Here is a 22,306-nt window from a genome sequence, read left to right as displayed (position 1 = left end):
CTCTTCTTTAAGTCGCTCCACTGCTTCCTGAAGCATGCATGCTTCACTTTCCTAGCATGTACTTACTACTAATATGTTTGTTTGCCAATACTTCTTCTAAAGAAAAGATGAAGTCTTCGGAAATAGATAGATAGACCCTCCCATTTTTTTTTATAAAAAAAAAAAAAAAAAAAAAAACTTCTGAACATGGCAAAATCAACAGGAAACACAACATAGTAATAGCTAGTTCGAATCCTTGGCTATGTACATAAATTTGCCAAGTATTCATCAGGTAGGCTTCTATTTTGATACATAAATATTTGTTTCCATTTAGCTTGGATGACAGACAACTCTCTAGTCTAGAGGTACTCCGCCTCTTTTTCTTCACGCTATCTTTCTTTTTTCTTTGAACGAGTCTGTCCCATGTGAGATGTGGGGCCTTTTTTTCTTCACATTTGACGAAGTTTCTTTTACTTGTTCACAAACAGCCATGCAACAGTAGAGCGTTCCTCAGTTCTTGGGGTGTTTTTTTTTTATTATAATTGAAGAAGATAGTTGAAATTATTATTATGTAGTACTACAAAAAAGTTTGTACAGCGAAAATTGGAAATTAGATTGAAGAGTGAGTCCAGGGCTTTTGTTCTTAATTAAACATGCATGCATATTGCATAGATAGTGCTTATCAAAATATCATCGCATTATGAAGTAGACCACGTGTGATGTAGAAGGTAAAAACTACTAATTGATGAGAAACTAGAGATTATCATCACCAAATTAATCTGCTGAGTGTTCGCCAGCCGCGGAAAGGTTTCAGATTCAAGTTTTCTAATTATTATTAGTAAGTTGGTCTTCAGTTTTATGATGATGGAATTGGAGTTATTATGAAGACATACATAAGCCTTGTGGCCCATACATTCACGTGTGTGATTTCCCCCCCTTTTTAAGATCCAGACCCTTTTTAAGATCCTCTGGATGTTCTTGAAACTTGAGAAGCGGCAAATTATATATGTTTTTGACCATTCTTCACAATCTCAGTCATACTATATGTACATAAGCTAGGTTTCAGGATGCATTATAATATATTTTTCAGTAGGCAGTTACTGTTCGCTCTTTATCCTCAAAATGTGTGAAAAACCAACTGCACATGTGACTGACACTCTCTCTGAAAATTGATATTGTTCATGAAACAACAGCCAGCTGCTCTTCTACAATATAACTTTTGCAAGGTCCGACCTCAAAATGTGTTAGAAACTGGAAATTTTGGACGCTAAAATACACATGGCTCCTTAAAAGCAAAAGGCTTCAATCACAAAACACCACGTGACAAAGTTTTTTTTTTTTTTTTTTTATTTGTCCGTCCGTCCAACTAGTCAGAATCCCACTCTTTACGCAAAAGCCTGTAAATTTAAGTCAGCATTTGAAGAGTCGAGAACCCGCTTATTGGAACCATTCAGTCATTAAGGATGCGAATGCAGAAGTCGGCCAACAAAACAAATACAGGATGAAATGATAAAAAAGTGATAACCAAAAAAACTTCCTACTGCAGAACGCAAACTCCTACTCTAACAAATTTGGGATAAATAGATCTCCTCTCTTCTCAGGCTTTGAGTCGTCCATAGAACTTGGCCTTCTCCTCCGTTGTCTGGAAGCGACCATGGCCAAATTTCGATGATGTGTCAACAAACTTCAGTTTGATCTCTTCCAATGCAACCCGAGATGTCTGGTTCAAGAGCGACTGCCTCAGAGTCACAACACGCTTCTTTGGCCCCACGCAGCAACCCTTTAGCAACAGATAATCGTCTTTGACAACACCGTAGTGTGGGAAACCTCCCATTGGAGTGATTTCCTTCTCAGTCCTACAAATGAAGATTGCATCAGCAAATTATTTACAGGAATAAAACGGCTAGAAATAATGTGGGGTTCAATACGCATATTTTTCGGCAAATTAGACACAGTCAGGCATAAATGTACAACGCAAACCATCATCTAACCTGTCAAATTCCGTGATAGCAGTATGAGACTCCTGACCAGCTTTCCCCAATCTGTAAATTTTCTTGTTCATCTCTGTGCGGTGGTGGTAACCATTTTGCCCGGCTCTAGCAACTGTAAAAGAAACCCTTGCTGGATGCCAGGCACCAATGCAGGCAACCTTGCGAAGACCACGGTGAGTCTTACGAGGGAGGCGGGTCACACCCCAGCGGGTCACTACACCCTCATAGCCCTTACCTTTGGTTACCCCAATTACATCAATCATCTCATCTTTCCGGAAAACAGCATCCACTGGAATCTGCTTTTCAAAGAAGCTATAAGCATAGTCAACCTTCTTGGCAACATCCCCACCATTGACCTGAATCTCCATCACATGGGCTTTCTTCTGCTTTAGACCCTTCATCTTTCGGATCTGCAAAGTAACATTTCTCCGTTAGACCATTTCCCAGGAAGAAACAAGGGAAGCCCAAAAGACATTCAAAATGAAAAGGCTGCAGCAGGAAGCAAAGTACAGTAACACAGGGAAAACGGCCAGTGCAGGTCAGAATGATTTACCTGAGTATGAGCCAACACCCGAATAACACAACAGTACTTCTTCATCTTTTCCAGCTGAGCATGAATATCTTTTTTACCTTCTTCAGTCTCATACTTCTTTGAATACTTGGTGAAAGCCTTCTTTTTGGACTTGCACCAATTTTTGTAGAATCTCCTTTTTACTTCCTCACTGAGATGCTGAGCCCAAACAGTGTCCAGACAGCGGAGACCACGGGGCGTCTTCACATAACCAACAACACCAACAACAATCACAGGTGGTGTTTCAATCACCGTCACTGCTTCACAAGTCTCCTTCTTATGCAGTTCTGGATGAACGAGAATAATGTAAGGCAACAAGCAACGTTCTAATTAAAATTCAAAACCGAGTTGAAAAAGAGAAACTAACTTGACCCAGGTTTTTCAACTTCTCTAACAATATGAGTCATCCCAGCTTTATACCCAACAAAAGCAGTCAACCTACAAGGTTTTGTGGTATCATCTTTGGGGAATGCCTTCACTGCATAATCAACAAACAGAATAATATCAGAACCTAATTGCAAAACCCACCAATAATAAGACTCAAATAGCTGAATAAGGAGACAGTATGCAATCCAACTTATTAGCAATTTCATCCATTCAATTATGGCTCATGAGCAAACATGAAAACAAAATAATCAGACTGCTTAAATAATAACAAGTATACCTCAAACCAACAAAGCATGCTAAGCTTAACACTCACAAGTCAAACCAAGCAGCCCAAAAGCAAAGAGGAAGAAGTTCAGCAAAAAATATAAAACAAAACTAGGGTAATGCCTCCATATCTGACACTCAGGTGTAGCAGAAACACTTATCCCAAGGGATGATTGAACAGGTACCAACAGCAAATTTGCAAATCAGACACAACATAGAGAATTACATCGGAAAAGGCCAGCTCCCAGCTCCAAGAGGTCATACAAATCAGAATCATATTGGTCTCAGGAAGACTACAGGATTCTCAACATGGAAAACCTACAATGTGCAAGGCATAGAAGTGGAGAAGAAAAAGTTTCATAGTAGTCTAGTTCTAATTACAACTGAAAAGTCAAGAGGACAGATTTCTAGTATCATCAAGAACTCTGGCACTGAAAACACCTAGAGCACAGTTGTAACTTAACACGCATCTTGAAATACACAAGAACATTGATAAACATCAGATTTGTAATCATAGGACACATTCTGCAATTGGCTAAACAAGCATGGAAAAGACGCCACATGTACAAGAAACACAAACCAGTCTGATTGTCAATCATAGAAGCAATCAATATATGTCAAGCAATTATAAAGTTTTGCTAAAACCTTTTCCTCGGTGGCGCGATGCTCGTTTTCTGGGGAGAAATCCCAAAGAACCATGCCTTGGGTGTTCAAATTTGCGATGCGACATCCTTCCTTCTAGTAACTCTGCAAAACTCAAGGCCCTCAATATTATTTCTCCCAACCTGGAAGGATTATCCCTCCAACGATAAATTACGCAAAATTTTAGCTCCTTGAGTTTAAATGGGGCAAAAATCTAGTAAAACCAAGCTTGCTACTTTTAAAATGTTGTAAATCTTAGTTTAGTATAATACTCTATATTTACCAAACAAAATATCCAATTTTTCATGTAGCAACAAACTAGCAATTTCTAGGGAGGTTAAAAAAATTACGTAAGCAAAAGTGCTATAAGCAGCAAAAGCAAACATGCGACAATGATCATCATCTCCAGCAAATGAATAGAAATGCTCCCAGACCAAAGGCCTATGGCACCAAGATTCTGTATGCCAATTCTCAAGCTCATTGGTATTTCTTCCCAAAAACCCCAAAAAATTTTTTGGGGCATTGGCAAAAGAGCCTTTTTGAGACTCCAGCCTTGATTATCATTCCAGAGGGAGTACATTCCAATCAATGCCTGGAAAAGGCCAATGCCAAACATGTTCACCGCCCCCAAGGCACTTGTATTTACTCTTTCAAAATCATTTTCTAATTAGAATTTTCAAAATCATTATAGCAACCATAAACTTTAAACTTAAACAACATAGCAGTAAATTAGTATATAAAAACAAGTTATCGATTTAAAAAAATCATTAAATTAGAAAAAAAAATAGCAATATTGAAGATAACTACTACATAATGAAAGCTTAATTATCACGACCACACAAATCAGAACCTTGTAAGCATAGGATCTGCATTCACTAATAATAACACTAGCAGAAATGCAAAAACAAACATAAACTGAAGCTAGAATTCTATGTTTTTTCAGCAAAATTAAAGAAAAATAGTTCAAATAAAAGCAAAATTTAGCATGCTGCAAGTGCTCCAATTTTTTAAAATTCTTTTAGCTTTTCGGTTTTCTAGCAGACAGATAAAAAGCAGATGAATTTTAAGAGATTTAGATTACGCCAATTTTTTGCTATAAAATCGAACAATATTACCTAGCGGATGAGAGAAAAATGAGCTGACCCGCAGAGGGAATACTATCAGACTGCAGTAAACCTAGACTCGAGAGCAAGTTTGCTTAGTTAGGGAATTTATAGAGGGTTAAGATATTATCTGACGGCAGTGATTAAATGAGAACAGCAGATGCTTGATATTAGCCGTTGGATATAAAAATGTTTTAGGGTTTGGTTTGAGTGGTTATAATTTTATTCTCTAATGGGCCTGTTTGAAGGAGTTACTTAAGTTGATAATAATGGGCCAATAACATAGGCCCGTTGTCGTATGCCTTTCTTCCTTTTTCTTTCGTTCTGCCCTTTTTTCCAGTTGTTGGAGAATACCTTGCCCTTGGTACCCCAATCCTTTCTGATAATTCTTTGAACAATTCTTGCTCTTTTTAGTCCTTTGAGAAATTATTTTCTCTTTCCTTTGAGGAATAAAGCTTCCAATTTCTACAACAAAAACAAAGCACGGTCTGTATTTTTTAAAATGTTTATGAAAATCGTTTCTCACATACTTATATTAACTTTTGTCACGTCGTGAGATTTGTATTAACTTTTGTCGTACAACGAGAAACCTGACTCACTTCTAGACTTTAGGATTTTAACATGCAAAGATTACCAATCTGACAATATGCTTATGCAATGCACATATAAGCTCCCTTTAGGTGTTTATTGGCAAAATATTACAAAATTTTCAAAAACCAATTCTTAGGGTGCGTTTGATAAAATTGAAATTTGAAAATCGAAATCTGAAATCTGAAATTTAAATCTATTAAGTTATTAAATTTTTAAGTACTAATATGATGCATTTGAGTGTATATCACATTAACTAACAAGTGAATAGCGCATCAATTATTTTTGGAAGCAAGTTTTGCCTAAAAAAAATTAGTGTCATTTAATTAATTTAAATGTTCAATTTTTTATTATCAAATGAATCTGAACATGTTAAGATCTAAATTTATTAAATTTAAGTACTGAATTGAATTATCAAACAAGCCCTTTGTTTCTTCGTTACTATCCTGGTTGCTGCCAAGTCAAGTGATTGTAGTGTAACATTTGTCTCTTAGACAAGATACTTCCATACACCAAAAATTGGCCTTAGATAACAGGTGAGGAGTGTATGTACAAAAAAATTAAGTAGATTATTGTGGCACCCTAATCATCGTGCATGCACACATAAGTATTTGTTAAATGCTACGCCAAAATGCACTGATGTATTTATTGAACAGTTTGCGTACACGAACACAGCAAGTTAGCAATACACAAAGCGTTTGCAATGGCAAGGGCAACATGAAATGCCAGCTACAAATAAAAGTATGCAAAAGCAAGACTAAAGGCAGCTAACCAAATGGGCTCCATATTTGGAGTTTCAAACTTTTAATTGAATGCAAGTAAGACTCTGTTTGAACTGGTAGCCCAACAGTTGTTTTGATTTTTCGAGCCCAATACATTATAGGGCCCATAACGGGTTTTTGAGAGACCGGCCTTGTTGGATTGCAAGTTTTTAGAATTTTTGTAGAAAAATATACGATAGCAATGTGATGTATGTGAAATAAAAAGTAATTGAAAAATATATAGAGAGAGAATTTTTCTGCTAAACCCCGTAATCCAAATAGGGTCAAGACTTTCAAACTTGCATTTGATTTGCATTCTATATTACTGCCTAAAATAATCTTAGAAGTTGACATAAAAGTCATGTTTGATAACTCAATTCAACACTTAAAATTAATGGATTCAGATGTTAACATATTCAGATCGTTTGATAATAAAAAATTGAACATCTGAAATAATTAAGTGGCGTTAAATTTCTTAGGCAAAACTTGCTCCCAAAATTAAGTGATAAACTATTCACTTATCACAGAATGTGATATGCACTCAAATGTATTATATTTAATAATTAACAATTCAATAATTTAATGGATTCAGATTTTAAATTTCAGATTTGAAACTTTAATTTTTAGATTTCAGCTTTATTAGACGCACGCATAATGTGCTTGAAATTCCAAATTTAGGCTACAGGAACAGAGTCCAAAATTCTAAGGCAAGCAAACATGATGGCCGACCGTGAGGCCATTGAATTTCAGAAACGACATGGCAGATGCTTGCAATTGTGGCAAAGCCAAAAGCACGTACAACGTCAACAAAATTAACCTTTTTTAGGTAACAGAAAATAATAACAAGGTCAATTGATTTCCTACTGGGGAAGTGGAACTGGAATCAAAATTCAAAATCCCAGAATGGAATCGATGTATCTTATTCCTACATTCTTGTTTGGTTTAACAAATTCTTATTCCGTTGGCATTTTCGTCGGACTGTACCAATACTTAAGTCAGTTAAGTAAGTGGACACTCATTTTCAGTATCATCACCCCGATACTGAATTTCTCATTCCCAAATACTGGCTATCGAAATCCCAAACCCAATCTAAAAATATGAAATGACCCATAATTCTAGCATCCTGAGTGGTCCTGTCTTTTAGAATTAGATCTCATCGTGTATATAAAATAAAAGTTCATGTAGCTGCTTCCTAGTTTAGCTGTTTTGAGTCTTTCTGACACGCCAACTCAAACCCTCCATTAAAGTCACAAGAAAGAAAGCATAAAGAGCCCAAATAGGATAAGGGTTCAGCAGCATGAAGCTTACTTTCTACTTTAGGTTTTGCTTTAACTCTATCCAGCTAAAAATGAAAGAAAATGCGAATTTGTTTGTGTGCGAGACTGGGCATGGGCGTAGAGATGAAGTGTTTCTTGTTTTCTTCTCAGTAATCAAAGCAATTATGGAAATAGTTTTTGTCATGGCAATGTGATATGTGATCAATTTAATTAGTCCGCTTAATTGTACGCAGTTGCCAATTTGACTGATTTGATTTGTTTGATCCAACTTTGAACACTAGATAACCATATGTAACCAAAGAAATGGCTTTGGCTAGATCTGATTGCATTCTCTCCACATTGTGAAAATACAAAATAGTACTTTAAAGCGATGCCCCCCCAATTAAAAAACCTTCGAGGACATCATGAAAGCTTGCTAGCTAGTATCTAAGCATTATCTTTCACGTATAGCTACGAAAGGGATGGCTCACAACTTTGGACAAAAAGAGTAACTCAGGCGAGAATTGGGGGGGTGAATATATGCTTTGGCTAGGTCGGGAAATGGGGATGAACACTGAATGAGAGAATTCTTGATTTAGAAAGCATGTTTGTGGGAGCAATGAGTGACAATGATGCTCAAAAAGATGGAGAGGGTGGACAAAGCCCATTCGAACATGACTTGGATTTCCACCAATGCCAGGAGTGACCAACCCCACAGATTTATGGTCAATGCCATAATATTTGTCAAATTGGAGATGTATAAACAATAATTGTACAGACAAATCAATGTATAGGCGCGGACCTAAATGTACATAGCAAGCTAGGTTCCTTGACATGGACATGCAATATGCTTTCTCATTAATCCATCTTGCCCTTCTTTTGCATGGTATGCTGATCGTGATTATTTATTTTATATACAAAATATTTTGGATGAGTTCGATTTCGATCACCATTACGAGTAGGAGTATATCCCCGAAATTATAAGTTATTTATGGGAGTTCTTATAGATCGTTCACCGATATAATCATGACATCGACAGCGAGATTCGAACATACGATTTTGTGAGAAAATGGTACGTTCTTATTAATGAGTCAACACAAGTTGGTAATGTTGATTGATCAGTATCAGGCTGGACGAATGATGTCTTTTACCTATATATTTTTTTTTTGGGGAAGAGAGTGGGGGGGGGGGGGGGGTTGGGGATAAATACAAAGAGCAAAACAAATTAGAGAAAAAGAATCGGAGGCAATGAGACATTTCATTAATCTAGGTTAAACAAACAAACTTCTTTATAACTATTGAATTAAAAGCAAGATTAATAGAACTTAGATGAAGAATGCATAGCCCTTTTATATTTATCAAAAGCACGAGCCAGTGTGATCAATGGCAAAGTTAATAAAAATTCTTCTCTTTTTAATAGTAAAATATTCGGATTGTGATTTCAGCATCTCATTTGAATGTTAAAGGCTCCTAGTAGCTACGGGAGAATGCAACTTTTCTGTATTTTGCGTGGTTTGAGAGCTAACAAGTTAGAAGAACTTAGACAAGCACTGCAGAATATGATACTAACAACTTAACTCTGTTTGGATTGCACTTTATTTATATCTTATTTACATACTGATTTACTTGCATCATCAACAGATTTTTCAATTATTTTTTTATTTTACATACATTACATCAAAAAAGTACTACAGTATTTTTTTTAAAAAAATTATTTCAAATAATCTCCTATCCAAACACACTCAACGTTTACTTCTCCAAATTACGCTATAGAAATTGGTGGTTGTCTTTTGGTCATTAGGGCTGCAAACAAGTTGAGTCGAGTCGAGTTTTGATCTAATCAAGTCGAGTCTTGACTTAGCTTTATTGAGCCCAAATTCAAGTTAGAACTCTAGCTTGACGAGTTACCAATTTAAAGTTCGAGTTCGAAAAAATTTTAAAAAAATTATTTTATTTTTTTAAAAAATAAATAAAATAAATTTTTCATAATAAATAATAAAATATTAGGAATATAAATATAATTTTACTATTAAAATAAAAAATAAAAAAAATATATATATATACTCGAGCTCACAAGTCGGAACTTAATATTTTGGAGCTTGACCTCGAGTTTGAGTTCGATTTGGCCAACTCAAACTCGATTCGAGCCAGTCGCGAGCAACTCGGTTCGTTTGTTCGGTTCGTTTGTAGCTCTATTGGTTATACAAGTAATTTTTAGTAGTAAGAGGTGCATTTATGGTTGAAAACTCCAAATGCATATGTACTCAGATTAACACCACTTTGTAAAGTCGCCCTTGAAGTCAACTAAAAATACTCACAAGTTGCATTTGATAAATTGTGGACTTCCAAGAAAAGCTTTTGCTTTGGTCACTCCAAAATTCACACCCCCTAATAACCAAAAACATAGAAGTTATGAATAAGAGGGAGAATGGGATCCTTCAGGCGATCGATCCAGTGGATTAGATCTTAGTATAGCTTCTTAATTTATCTCAAATATTCTTCTAATTTATCTTAAATATGAATCAACTAAAGTTGTAAACTTGAGATTTGTGATGATAATTATACATCATGTCGATTAATTAATACTACAAGTAGGGATACGTTGTTTGACTTCATTGCTACCATTGAAATTCGCCATCCTTACCAGTGGCAACGTCAATCATACATATGAGGACTCCTTGTGGTATATTTAAGTTAAAGGATTCACTTTATTCTGTCAACAAAATTATGATGCTTGAACTTTTGATCCTAGTTTTACAGCACTTTTATTCCCTTGTATGGTTACGCTAGCTTTTTCTTTTCTTTTAATTTTTAATTTTTTTTTCTCTCGCTAGAGGAAGTTAAGCTACAGCATTCAAGTTATGGCACACATCAATTTCAACCAATTTCTGAATTGTTATATTTTGGACCAAACGTTAAGGTGGTTTACTACCATTTACCCTATAGTTCAATTATCTTTGTGGGAAAATTTGTGCTTCTAGGGGTCCGTTTGTTTCAGGTGAAAATGTTTTCCAGGAAAATATTTTCCTAATTTCCCCTGTTTGGTTGCACAAAAGTTACTGAAAACATTTTCCTATGTAAAATATTTTCACTCATCTTATGGAAAACAACTTCCCTTCCAAACTTACTGAAGTTGTTATCTTATGGAAAACAACTTCCCTTCCAAACTTACTGAAGTTGTTTTCCGAAATGCATGTATCCCGCCTGTAGTATGTTCCAAACTTACTGAAAATATCTTGTAGTATGTTCTTTTTTTTTTTAGTGTAAACAGGAGGATTCGGACCCAAGACCTCTTCCTTACACTCCCTCCCCCGTACCACCCAACTCAACCCTCCCCCTAGTATATTCAAAATAAAAAAAAAAACCTCATCCTGCTCATCCTATGCTAGTAATTAATTATGTATAATAGAGACATTCTTTTCTAGAGAAACTTTCAGCAGTGAGAGTGCAAGATATATGTCACAATAAGCATTACATGTGATTGATATTTGACACTAAATGACCAGCAATTTGTCTATTGCTTAAGGAGATATTTTTTATTCATATATACATTTCTCCAAGATTTTTTAAAGTTAAACAATGAGATAAATTTTCTTATTTTACATGGGAAGAAGTATGTAGTTATAATGTGTAGAAAGTAAAGATAGAGATAAATGTGAAAATATTTCAAAAGTTAAACAAACACCAGAAAAATGAAGTAAGAAAATATTTTCAATAAACTAACCAAACACCTGAAAATGATCAAAGGGAAATAATTTTCATGGAAAATTACTTCCACGGAAAATATTTTTCCAAGGAAAACATTTTACTTCCAACCAAACAGACCCTAGGTTACTTTAATTTTGTAGTATATAATTAGTAAACTTGTGCCTTTTAAAAGCAAAAATTTTAAAAGGTAAGTTTCATATATATATATATATATATATATCTAAAATTAATAAAAGCAAAAAGTGGGTGAAATGTGGAACTAGACCAACTCTTACTAGGTTTCTGGGAAATTAACAAAAAAGTTAATGCAAAAAAAACAGGACAGGACACCAGAGGCAGCCCCAGAAAAGAAGCTGGACATTGGAGGATTTCCGGGACCCCGATTGGCCCCTAGAGGCATATAAATCCGTGGGTGCGAGAGAGAAGGATCGCACTTGCGGACCTGCAAACGGGAGCGTGGCTATTTTGGAGTGGAGAAGAAAACGACTTGCAAAATGAGTTAGATGTGAACGTACATCAATCATCACTAGATTTTTTTTAGCACGTTATGAGATTGTGAAATTCCGTGACACCTTATTGTTGTTGTGGATTAATCTTTCCTACACTAACAGTGTATACATGTCAGCGTTTGATGAATGACAATTGTGTAAAATTTAAATTTGAAATTTAACTTTTGCACATATGTCATGAATCAAACGGTGATAATGAATACGCTGTCAGTGTATATAAGATTTACTCGTTTGTTATTATCACATATTAATTACATTTTTTTTTCTTATACTGTGCTAGGGATTTTCAAACATCCAAAAAAACTGAAAAATCCCAAGTATTTGAAGGCCTCTTGATCTCTGTTGGAAGGCAGGGGAGGGTGTTGGTTTTGTTTTCGGACCAACTTCTAAATGAAATGAAATGAAAGCCAGGCCACCTTCTAAAGATGCTTGCTTTGTCCTTTCTTTTTCTTCTTTCTACTTACTTGTTGATCTTCTTTGATCCCTCAGAAAAAGAGGGGAAAAAAATCATCTTCTTCCAAGATAAAGCTTCATAGAGCATCCCTCAAAGGCCTAAAGTTCCCCATCTGAGGCAAAATGTGAATGCCTAAGCTTTTTCTTTCTCGCTCATGCTCCCTTTTGTTTTTTTTCATCCACCTATTGAGCTCTATTTGGTCAAATCAACAGTAGCCCCTCTCTTTTTCAATTGAGCATTATGATTTTCTAGGATTATGTGTAACAATTGGGAGTCATACAAATAAACCTCTTGCATCCTTGAAATCATATAAAAACAAGAATTTAGTTCTTGAATTGAGAAAGAATTGGCACGTATATAGTTTTTAGTTATGTAAATGGCCAGTAAGTTGAAGCAAATTTCTTTTTTTTTTTTGTTGATCGGCAATATTTGCGTACTACTCTGACTCTAGCCAATATTAGAGGAGGGTCCAATTAAACTACGAGGCGTTAAAAGAATAAAAACCCATCTCTAAATTAAAGGAGTATGCTACTACACATCGTTTGATTTAATTGCAAATGCAAGATGTGCACCCTTGACCTACAATCAGAGGGGAGGAGGATTGCTGCTTTGCCCGTGGCTGGTTGATTGGAAGTGAAAATGAATCAGCCCACTCGAGAGTTTCATACTTGAGAGTTGAGAGGGACCACTTGAATTAAAGAGAAAACTGTAGAATGTCACCGGGGACGGGGAGCCAATCATTTTTCATATGGTGCAAGTGAGGTTCCAGCATCAGTCTCTCAAAATTGATAACTAACTCTGCCTTGAAATTGAATGGGTGGGTAACAAAGTGAAAAAGGACATCTCCATCTGCCAGAGAAAACAAAGGCAAAAGGACAGACTTTAGGACCGTACCTCATCTGATCACAGACGAGAGGACAAACATGTTATTTTGCTCTTTGCTGAAGAAAGGGCTCTGCAACAGTAATGAAGATATCTATCTTTGAGCACCAGGCCAAATTGAGAGCCAAGTTGTTCATTCCCGAGTCATTATTGTTTCCGATCAAAGAAATGATGCATCTAATAATTGGTCATCATCAGTTTGCCCGTTGACTGTATCTGACGTGTATCCACAGATTCTTGTCTTGATGGAACCCAAGCAAAAATCTGCAACTTTGCGAATATGATCCGAATTAATTAAACTCAAAAAAAAAAAAGAATTGGAAATAATCCCAACTCTTCAAGTGTCAGCAGTTGCCTGCCTTTCATGTTTCAGGTTCAGCCCCTTAATAATCCTTCAAAATATATGCACACATGAACAGGACTGACAATTTTCTCTGGGCTTTCTGACCAAGAAAGTTTCTGTTCTGATTCATACTGTTCATGAGAGATTCTTTAAGTCGACCAGATGGCTCTCAGAAATGCATAATAGTACGTATTAACCAAGTCCCAAGTGTTACTAACGTGTTTGGACGATTGCATGCTAGAAATTAGTCTGTCTTAAAGACAGATTCCAACATTTCACCGGTGAAAACTAAAAAGCGTAAAAGTAGCATAACTGAATTGCCTCGAAACGTCCTGTCGGGGTTAAGGATCGGCTCGTCAATGATCGTTTAGAGACGGCGGGTCGTGCCGACAACCCAGTAATGAATTGCCTCGAAAGCTTTAAGGGATTAAGAAGACAAATGTTAAAAGGCTGGCATAGTGAAAACTTGTAAATCAGCCATGAGCTAATCACCCCCTTTTAAAAAAGTGTGGATTAATTCAAGGAGCTCCGCCCAAGTGGGAATTTAACCCCTCCTCAAGCCCTTGAAAGAAACAGGCAGCACAAGGGCACAGTTAATTGCATAATCTTGAGTTAAGTGGTTTCTAAGGAATCATCACATCACACCGTGAAATTAGGGTTGCACATGAATCGAACACCTCGCGAGCGACTCGAATCAAAATTCGATTCGAACTTGATCAATATCGAGTTCGAGCTGGTCAAATCGAACTTGAACTCGAATTCGAGCATATAAATGTATTTATTTATTTATTTTAATAGTAAAATTATATATATATCTCTAATATTATATTATTTATTACGAAAAACTATTATTTTATTTATTTTTTTAAAAAAATAAAATAATTATTTCTTACTTTTTCGAGCTCGAGCTTTAAATTGTCAGCTCGTCGAACTCGAGCTCAAGTTTGATAAAATTAAATCAAGATTAGACTCGATTAGATCACAGTTCGACTCGATTCGACTTGTTTGCAAGCCTAGTGATGATGGTTTGATTTAAGGCTAAGGTATACCACCTTCTTAGACATCAGTCCAAAACTAGTTCCCCATGCTGCGTACAAATTACAAGGACTTCAGCTCACGAGAGAGCTTTTGCTACAGCAAGACCACAAGAAAATGACCCTTCAAAACAGGGGAGACCTCAGAGACCTTCCTGTATCAGTGGACAGACAGAGACTCCTCAAAAAAGCGCCTCTCTTGCGTCTTGCCCATGTAATGCACAAGTCTTGCCACACGAGTTTTAAACACAAGTGGAGCCAAGCCACATTCTTTCTATACTAAAAAAAAAATGAAAAAGCCACAACTAAGAAAGAGAAAGATATGTACAATTGAATTGAATTCCGGTAGACGTAAACAAGAGCACGCTTTTCCATGCATTTGGGGCCATGGATTTTCTTTTTTCTTTTTGTTTTCTGTTTTCTAAGAGAGAAGGAGGCTAGGGTGTCTCATGCCTGTCTCTCAGCTCTGATGAGTCTTCACTGTTCAACTTAATACCGCAACAAGAGAGCCAGCCCAGCAGGCCAGCACTCCTTTCCATGTGAAGTGAGGGATCATGGATTTTCTTTTTCTTTCTTTCCAAGTGGGGAGATGATCAAAAGCAAAATAAGTATTCGCTCTGCTTTTGCTTTTCAGCCCTCTCTTTAGGACTATTCCATCTTCTAATAAAGCTCAAATACACATTAGATTACATAGAGACTTGGTCCCAGACCTGTAGGGCAAGCGATCAAGAAAGAAAGAAAATGGAATAAAGCAGCGGCTGCAGAAGAAGAAAAGCTTTCCTGGTTGCTTCTTCCATGCAGCCCCATGACCACAGTACTCTCTGCACAGTAATTATTTACGGATCATTCCCTCAAAAAACATGGTAATGATATATTAATTATCATCATCTTTTACGTCTTACATCTACTGTTAATGTTGCAGGCATTTGTCTCCTGATTGTACTGGAGGCAGTAGAAAATATTACATTTGGTAATAGAAAATTAAGCATGTGTAAGTGTAATAGTACATGATCAGATACACAGACATCAAAGTACACAAAACTGTGTCCTCAAATCTAGTCTTATCTTGAGTGCTCCTATCCAGTGCCGTACATGTGCCATGCGAACAATTTGATACAAAGACAGAATCATTAGGGATTCATCCTCCAATGCCATCTCTTAGTTGTACGCAATACTACTACCGTTATTATTTTTTTTCTTTCTTTCTTTCTTTTAATTGTGGTTGATGATGAAGGGCTGGACTTTTGAACATATATACAAAATCATCGTACAAGAATCGTGCACCTAATGAAATATGAAATAACTATCTTTGCATGACGGAAACCTTATTGATTCTCTTTATTGGAAACTTAAAGCTATTAAGTATCCTAGTATCCCTAGCTGTACAGCTAGTCTTGAAAGGCCAGCATTTGGTATGATTTTTTTGCAGGTACAAGAAGTATTTGAAGGGAGGCAAATTTCAATAGCATGCAGGAACAGCATAATTAGGGGGCTTTGTACGTCCAGATTCCTTTTGCTACTTATTCTTTATTCCTGCTATAATATTAACCAACAAGGTACAAGATCAATTTGACAATTCTTGAATTGGTTATTATGGCAAATTTGATGAAAGCATTTCGTACTCAATAAACACGCAAATTGGAAAACCGCAACAAACTGCAAACACCAAAATGACGCCAAGATGGTATAATTTTGCTGATACACAAGTACTAAGCAAGCATGCAGAAGTAGAATTGAAGCTGCAGGTTGGGGATGCATATTTGCCCATAAATTCCAACAACCTTGCTCTCTCTCACCTGCGCATCTCTTCTTTATGTCGTACATTTGTGTCAAAATGACACAAAATAGCTTTGTAGTAGTGGCATGACGCATTGATTACAATGCCCACTTTTGCACTTTTGTTTTCAGTTTTATTTTCAAAAAATGAAATATCAAAGTCTACTGTTGTTGGCCTTTGAAAAGCAGAAAAATACTTGTATGAGACCAACTTAATCATTCTCCATGACTGGAACTTTGAAAGTGAAATTCCATCATCTCTTGCTCAAAATAAAGACTATCCTTTGATTAAAGCTAAAGGGTATTCTTGTCATATAAATACACTGGGGGAATCACCTTTACTTTACCCATAATCTGAACTTTAAATTTCTGTTACCCAACGGCCGCTTCCTTTAGTTCACAATAAAACCTTCTTTTCCTTCTCCTTTCCCCTCTTGGCTTTGCTACATAGCTTGCAAGAAATATACTACTGTTATTTATAGCCAATTTTGATCATCTTAATCGCTTCACTGGAAGAGAAAAGCAAAAGCTGAGGAGGAGAAAAGGGGGGGCTTAGCTTCTTCCTTGATTTTGAAGCCTCTTTCTCTCAAGATGTTTGATTCTTTCAATCAGTATAAACTTGAGGTTTCTCAGATTCCCTCAACTTTCCATTCGTACTTTTCCAAAATCCTCAGTCTTAAAATCCTTTGTTTCTTCTCCAAGGCCTTCCAAACTCATTACTTTCCTTGAAAAGAATTTCTCCAGCAAAACTATGGTGCCATTCCTATACCTGACACTCTTCTCTATTGTAGGCACTGCTGTTTCTTCTTCTTCTCTTCTTACTGATTTTCATGCTTTAGTCACTCTCAAAGAAGGATTCGAGTTCTCCAATCCAGCCATTGACACTTGGAACACTTCTGACCAGAACTCTTTATGTTCATGGACAGGAATCAAATGCTTCCATGGACGAGTAGTGGCTCTCAATATATCCAACATGAACCTTTATGGCTCTGTTTCCTCTGTTATTTCAAGCCTTGACAAGCTGATGGAGCTCAACCTTGACGGCAACAATTTCACTGGTGAAATCAAGATTGAGAATATGAGCAGTCTGCGATCTCTGAACATATCCAACAATCAGTTCATTGGACATCTTGACTGGAACTACTCATCTTTAGCCAATTTACAAGTGTTCGATACCTACAATAACAATTTCTCTGCTTCTCTTCCTCTTGGAGTGCAGAGCTTGAAGAACCTCAGGCACTTAGATTTGGGTGGAAATTATTTTTCCGGTGAAATTCCAGCAAGGTATGGCGAAATGATTGGATTAGAGTACTTAGAACTTGCAGGAAATAATCTTCAAGGTAGGATTCCTGGTGAATTGGGCAATCTGACTAACTTGAAAGTACTTTACCTGGGCTACTTCAATGCCTTTGAGGGTGGTATTCCTAAAGAGTTGGGGAAGCTGCAAAATCTGGTCATTTTGGATCTTACAAATTGTGAATTGGATGGTTCAATTCCTCCTCAGTTAGGGAATTTGCAATCTCTTGAAACTCTCTTTCTGGACATCAATGCCCTATCTGGTCCAATACCAAAGCAATTAGGCAACCTCACAAGCCTGGTCACTCTTGATCTTTCTCGCAATGCACTTGTTGGGGAGATCCCATACGAGCTCATTGACCTCAGGCGGCTACGGCTTCTGAATCTTTTCATGAACAGATTGCATGGCTCGATACCAGATTTTGTTGCTGACTATCCTAATCTGGAAGTTCTTTATCTCTGGAAGAACAACTTTACCGGCACTATTCCAGACAATCTAGGCCAAAACCGGAAGCTTCAAGAGCTGGACCTGTCCTCAAACAAGCTAACTGGTATCATCCCCCAAAACTTGTGTGCCTCAAAACAGCTTAGAATCTTGATTCTTTTCAAAAATTTTCTCTTTGGGTCAATTCCAGAAGGCTTGGGAACATGTTCGAGCCTTGTTAGAGTCAGGTTAGGACAGAACTATTTTAATGGTAGCATCCCAAATGGCCTCATTTACTTGCCCGATTTAAACTTGCTCGAGTTGCAAAATAATTTGTTGTCTGGAACCTTAATTGAAAAGGGCGACAATGCATCAAACCCAACTAAATTAGCTCAATTGAATCTCGCAAACAATCAGCTTTCAGGTTTGTTACCATTTTCTATTGCCAGTTTTTCTTCCCTCCAAATCCTTTCATTAGGTGGAAACAAATTTTCTGGTCCAATACCTCCTGCTATAGGTGGACTTCAAGAAGTAGTGAAGCTTGACCTCAGTGCAAATGCTCTTTCTGGAGAAATCCCAGCTGAAATTGGTAATTGCCTTCACCTAACGTATCTAGACCTGAGCCAGAACAACCTGTCTGGCTCAATTCCAGCCCAAATCTCAAGCATAAGAATCTTAAACTACTTGAATGTATCAAGGAACCACTTGACTGAGGCAATCCCGAAATCAATTGGTTCGATGAAAAGTCTCACCACTGCAGATTTTTCCTTCAATGATCTTTCTGGAAAGCTGCCCGAATCAGGCCAATTTGCATTCTTCAATGCTTCTTCATTTGCGGGAAACCCTCAACTCTGTGGATCCTTGCTGAACAATCCTTGCAATGCCACCCCAGTAACAAGTCCAACAGGGAAGTCTCATGGCGAATTCAAGCTAATCTTCGCCCTCGGCTTATTAATCTGTTCACTAGTCTTCGCAACTGCAGCCATAATCAAGGCCAAGTCGTTCAAGAAAAATGGCTCAAATTCATGGAAAATGACAGCCTTCCAAACTCTGGATTTCACTGTTGCCGACGTCCTGGAATGTGTGAAAGATGGCAATGTGATAGGCAGAGGAGGTGCCGGCATAGTCTACCATGGCAAAATGCCAAATGGGGTGGAAATTGCAGTTAAGAAGCTTCTCAGCTTGAACAATAACACCCATGATCACGGCTTTAGGGCCGAAATTCGAACCTTGGGTAACATTCGTCACAGGTACATTGTAAGACTCCTTGCCTTTTGCTCAAACAAGGAAACAAATCTGCTGGTGTACGAGTACATGAGAAATGGAAGCTTAGGAGAAGCATTGCACGGTAAAAAAGGTGGGTTTTTGGGGTGGCAGCTGCGGTACAAAATTGCTCTAGAAGCTGCAAAAGGGCTGTGCTATCTTCATCATGATTGCTTCCCTTTGATTGTTCATCGTGACGTGAAATCCAACAACATATTGTTGAATTCGAGCTTTGAAGCTCATGTTGCTGATTTTGGGCTGGCCAAATTCTTGGCGGATGGCGGTGCTTCCGAGTGCATGTCAGCAATTGCGGGGTCCTATGGTTACATTGCCCCAGGTACGTACGTCCCATAAATCTTCATCACTTGATCATCTCATGATAACCCTCTTTCTTAGAATGGCTTAACGAAATTTGCCTCAATTAGTATCCAGCTTAGGCTCATATTTGATCCGTCTAAGTTCCTTGTAAATCACCTTTCAAAAATGGGTTCGACCTAATAGGCACTCGCTAAGATATAATTCAGATGTTCGATAAGTATAAGATAGGATAATAATTATTAGTATATATATACACACGGTAGGTTATCTGAAATTTTATGTGTATATATACCCATTAGAAAAAAACCTTTATAAATAATATTACTAATCATTATTGAAAAGAAATACGCCCAGTAATCTATTGAAAACTTCGAGCTTCTACTATTATAGTAACTTTTTGGATGTGATGCGTTTAAGATAAAATGATGGTTGAAAAATGTGTCGATTATGCAAGTAAATAAATATTTTCTAATAATCCACTGACCAAACAAACCATTTTTGTTGGGTTTTTTTTTAAAAAAAAAAAAAGCTAAAGAAGCCAAGTGCTCCCTATTAAGTCTAAATTAAGAAATGGTGTGCGAACTTGATTAGCTAAAGGCAGCCGTGACAGATTATGCGCGAGGTTGGGAGAGAATTTTTTGGGTAATCGGGTCGAATCAGGAATCAGGAGGACTGGGATTACGAGACCAATGCGGACACCGACGCTTAATTCTGTGCCGGAGGTAGTCAGTGGGGTCCAAGTATTTGTGCTTTGGATGATCCGTAACGTAATTCAATGGGTCAATGTGATGTGTCTGACCAAAAGAGATCAATACAGCGTCGTATGTCGTGAAAGCTACATCCACAGCACATCCTTTTTTCGGCGTCGGCGTCAAGTATACATCACTACCTCATATCGTCCCCACAACTTCTAACACTGATTTTTTTATTTTATTTTATGTTTTTGGCGCTAGTGGTAACATCCCAACACCTATCATCACATGTTAGTTCCATATCAAAGTGTTTGTAAGAGACGTGATATTTACTCTTTTCAAGATGATTTCATTATGTTTGTCTGGTGAAGGGCATAGTTGTTAGGATAAATACCGTGGCAAGTAGTGGTTTATTTGTAAATTTCTTTTAAATTATGTCACAAATATATTTTTTAATTATTTTTTTATTTTATGTACGTCGTATAAAAAAAATAGTACTATAGTGTCTTTTTTTTTTTAAAATATGTCTGCTATCCAAACACATTCGTCATTTGCCAGGAAATTATTTGAGAAAAGTTGCATTTTCTAGCACGAACGAACGTCAAATAAGAGGTGAATTGGCTATAGAGGGTCGAAAAGAAATTCAAGCAAGTTAAAAGATTTTATTTCATCTATATCAAGTGTTTTACATTTTTATTCGTATAATAATAAAATTTGAATAAGTTGCAAGGAAAGATTAGAGCTGAAGTAGGTTATACTATCTCTTTTTCTTTTTTTTTTTTAGTTGGGACTTGGGAGGAGTTGGGAGGGAGGTGGCTTTGTTGTTTTTAAACATAATGTGGTCATCGCATGATAGATTGATTTTGCTGCAGAATATGCATACACGTTGAAGGTGGATGAGAAGAGCGATGTGTACAGCTTCGGGGTGGTGCTGCTTGAGCTGATCACCGGGCGTCGTCCGGTGGGTGATTTTGGCGAAGGCGTAGATATTGTGCAATGGGCCAGAAGATCAACCAATTGCAGAAGAGAAGAAGTCGACGGCATCGTTGATCCGAGACTCTCGACCGCAGTGCCAAAAGATGAAGCCATGCATTTGTTCTTCATTGCCATGCTCTGCGTTCAAGAAAACAGCGTTGAACGTCCCACCATGAGAGAAGTTGTTCAGATGCTCTCAGAATTTCCTCGCCAATTTTCATCCACCCCTGATTATCGCACTCAATCTTCTTCTTCTTCCTCCTCTTCTTCACTAATCACTTTTCCGCAGCGCCAAAAGAATCCCGATCTCAAAGAGAAAGACCGCCAAACCTGCCCAAAATTTCGACAGGAGACTTTAGTTTGACGAAAAATCTTCTGACCTTTTTTTTCCCCTCTGTTTTAAGGTTTTTTGGTAACATGGGTTGATTTTGTTACGAGTTTGTTCTTCTCTTTTTAGTGATCATAGGAGATTTGGTGGCCAGAAGAGAGTACATGGGAATAATCTCGATAGTTGTTAGGTAGGTACTAGGTAGTTTCCTCATGTAGAGATATTTTGTGATCTTAATTAAATGGCCATCATGTTATTCCAACCTTGTAACATACTATATCTATATATATATATATATATACAAATATTGCATTTTATTTAATTGAAAGAGATTTGTGTTCCTTACCGTTGAGTGTTTCCTGAGTTTAATGACGTATTCGCGCTATAAATATAGTATTTAAAAATATAATTTTTTATGAGGTTTATAGTGATGGACACAATTGAGGATAGATAAGAGAGATATTTACACTCTTCAATTAGCTTCCAATACTCCATGAAGGCTTATATTTTTAGTGAGATTAGATAGGGAGGACAAATATTAATTTCCCTATTTTGGGGCCCTAATTCACTCGCAAAACACTCATATTAGGCTGTGGTACGCTGCGGGCCAACACAAGGGGTGCATTAGAATCTAGCATTTGGGCTCAATTGGTCAACCAATGGAGCCCAAGAAACTTAGAAGGAAAGAATGTCAGGCGTTAACAGAATGGGCTTGGAAAGATGGGATGATGAATGCCTTTATTTATTAATGTCAGGCGTTAA

General features: G+C 37.0%; 2 protein-coding genes across 2 annotated transcripts; one reads left to right on the top strand and one right to left on the bottom strand.

Annotated features, from left to right (window-relative positions):
• Positions 1–1,395: 1,395 nt before the first annotated feature.
• On the bottom strand, positions 1,396–5,065 carry LOC113731924 (large ribosomal subunit protein uL3y-like). Its single transcript, XM_072079873.1, has 6 exons — positions 4,950–5,065; positions 3,838–3,939; positions 2,909–3,019; positions 2,524–2,828; positions 1,971–2,380; positions 1,396–1,835 (listed from the first exon to the last, which is right to left on the bottom strand). The coding sequence occupies exons 2-6, from the start codon at positions 3,920–3,922 to the stop codon at positions 1,577–1,579; spliced, it is 1,170 nt and encodes a 389-aa protein (XP_071935974.1). The 5' UTR covers positions 3,923–3,939; positions 4,950–5,065; the 3' UTR covers positions 1,396–1,576.
• An 11,583-nt stretch (positions 5,066–16,648) lies between these two features.
• Positions 16,649–21,866, top strand: LOC140036864 (uncharacterized). The gene is made up of 2 exons (XM_072079872.1): positions 16,649–19,568; positions 21,114–21,866. The coding sequence occupies exons 1-2, from the start codon at positions 17,000–17,002 to the stop codon at positions 21,578–21,580; spliced, it is 3,036 nt and encodes a 1,011-aa protein (XP_071935973.1). The 5' UTR covers positions 16,649–16,999; the 3' UTR covers positions 21,581–21,866.
• Positions 21,867–22,306: the final 440 nt, after the last annotated feature.

Source organism: Coffea arabica, chromosome 2e, assembly GCF_036785885.1.
Source record: "Coffea arabica cultivar ET-39 chromosome 2e, Coffea Arabica ET-39 HiFi, whole genome shotgun sequence".
Classification (NCBI taxonomy): Eukaryota; Viridiplantae; Streptophyta; class Magnoliopsida; order Gentianales; family Rubiaceae; genus Coffea; species Coffea arabica.
The sequence above is the reverse complement of the archived record's forward strand: the minus strand, read 5'-3'. Positions and strand labels throughout refer to the sequence as shown.

Coding starts and splice junctions, on each gene's coding strand:
- LOC113731924 (XM_072079873.1), bottom strand. CDS start 3,922: ATGTCGCATCGCAAATTTGAACACCCAAGGCATGGTTCTTTGGGATTT. Junction 3,020..3,837: donor ATCGCGCCACCGAGGAAAAG/GTTTTAGCAAAA, acceptor TTGATTATGCAG/TGAAGGCATTCCCCAAAGAT. Junction 2,381..2,523: donor GGGTGTTGGCTCATACTCAG/GTAAATCATTCT, acceptor GTTACTTTGCAG/ATCCGAAAGATGAAGGGTCT.
- LOC140036864 (XM_072079872.1), top strand. CDS start 17,000: ATGGTGCCATTCCTATACCTGACACTCTTCTCTATTGTAGGCACTGCT. Junction 19,569..21,113: donor CTATGGTTACATTGCCCCAG/GTACGTACGTCC, acceptor ATTTTGCTGCAG/AATATGCATACACGTTGAAG.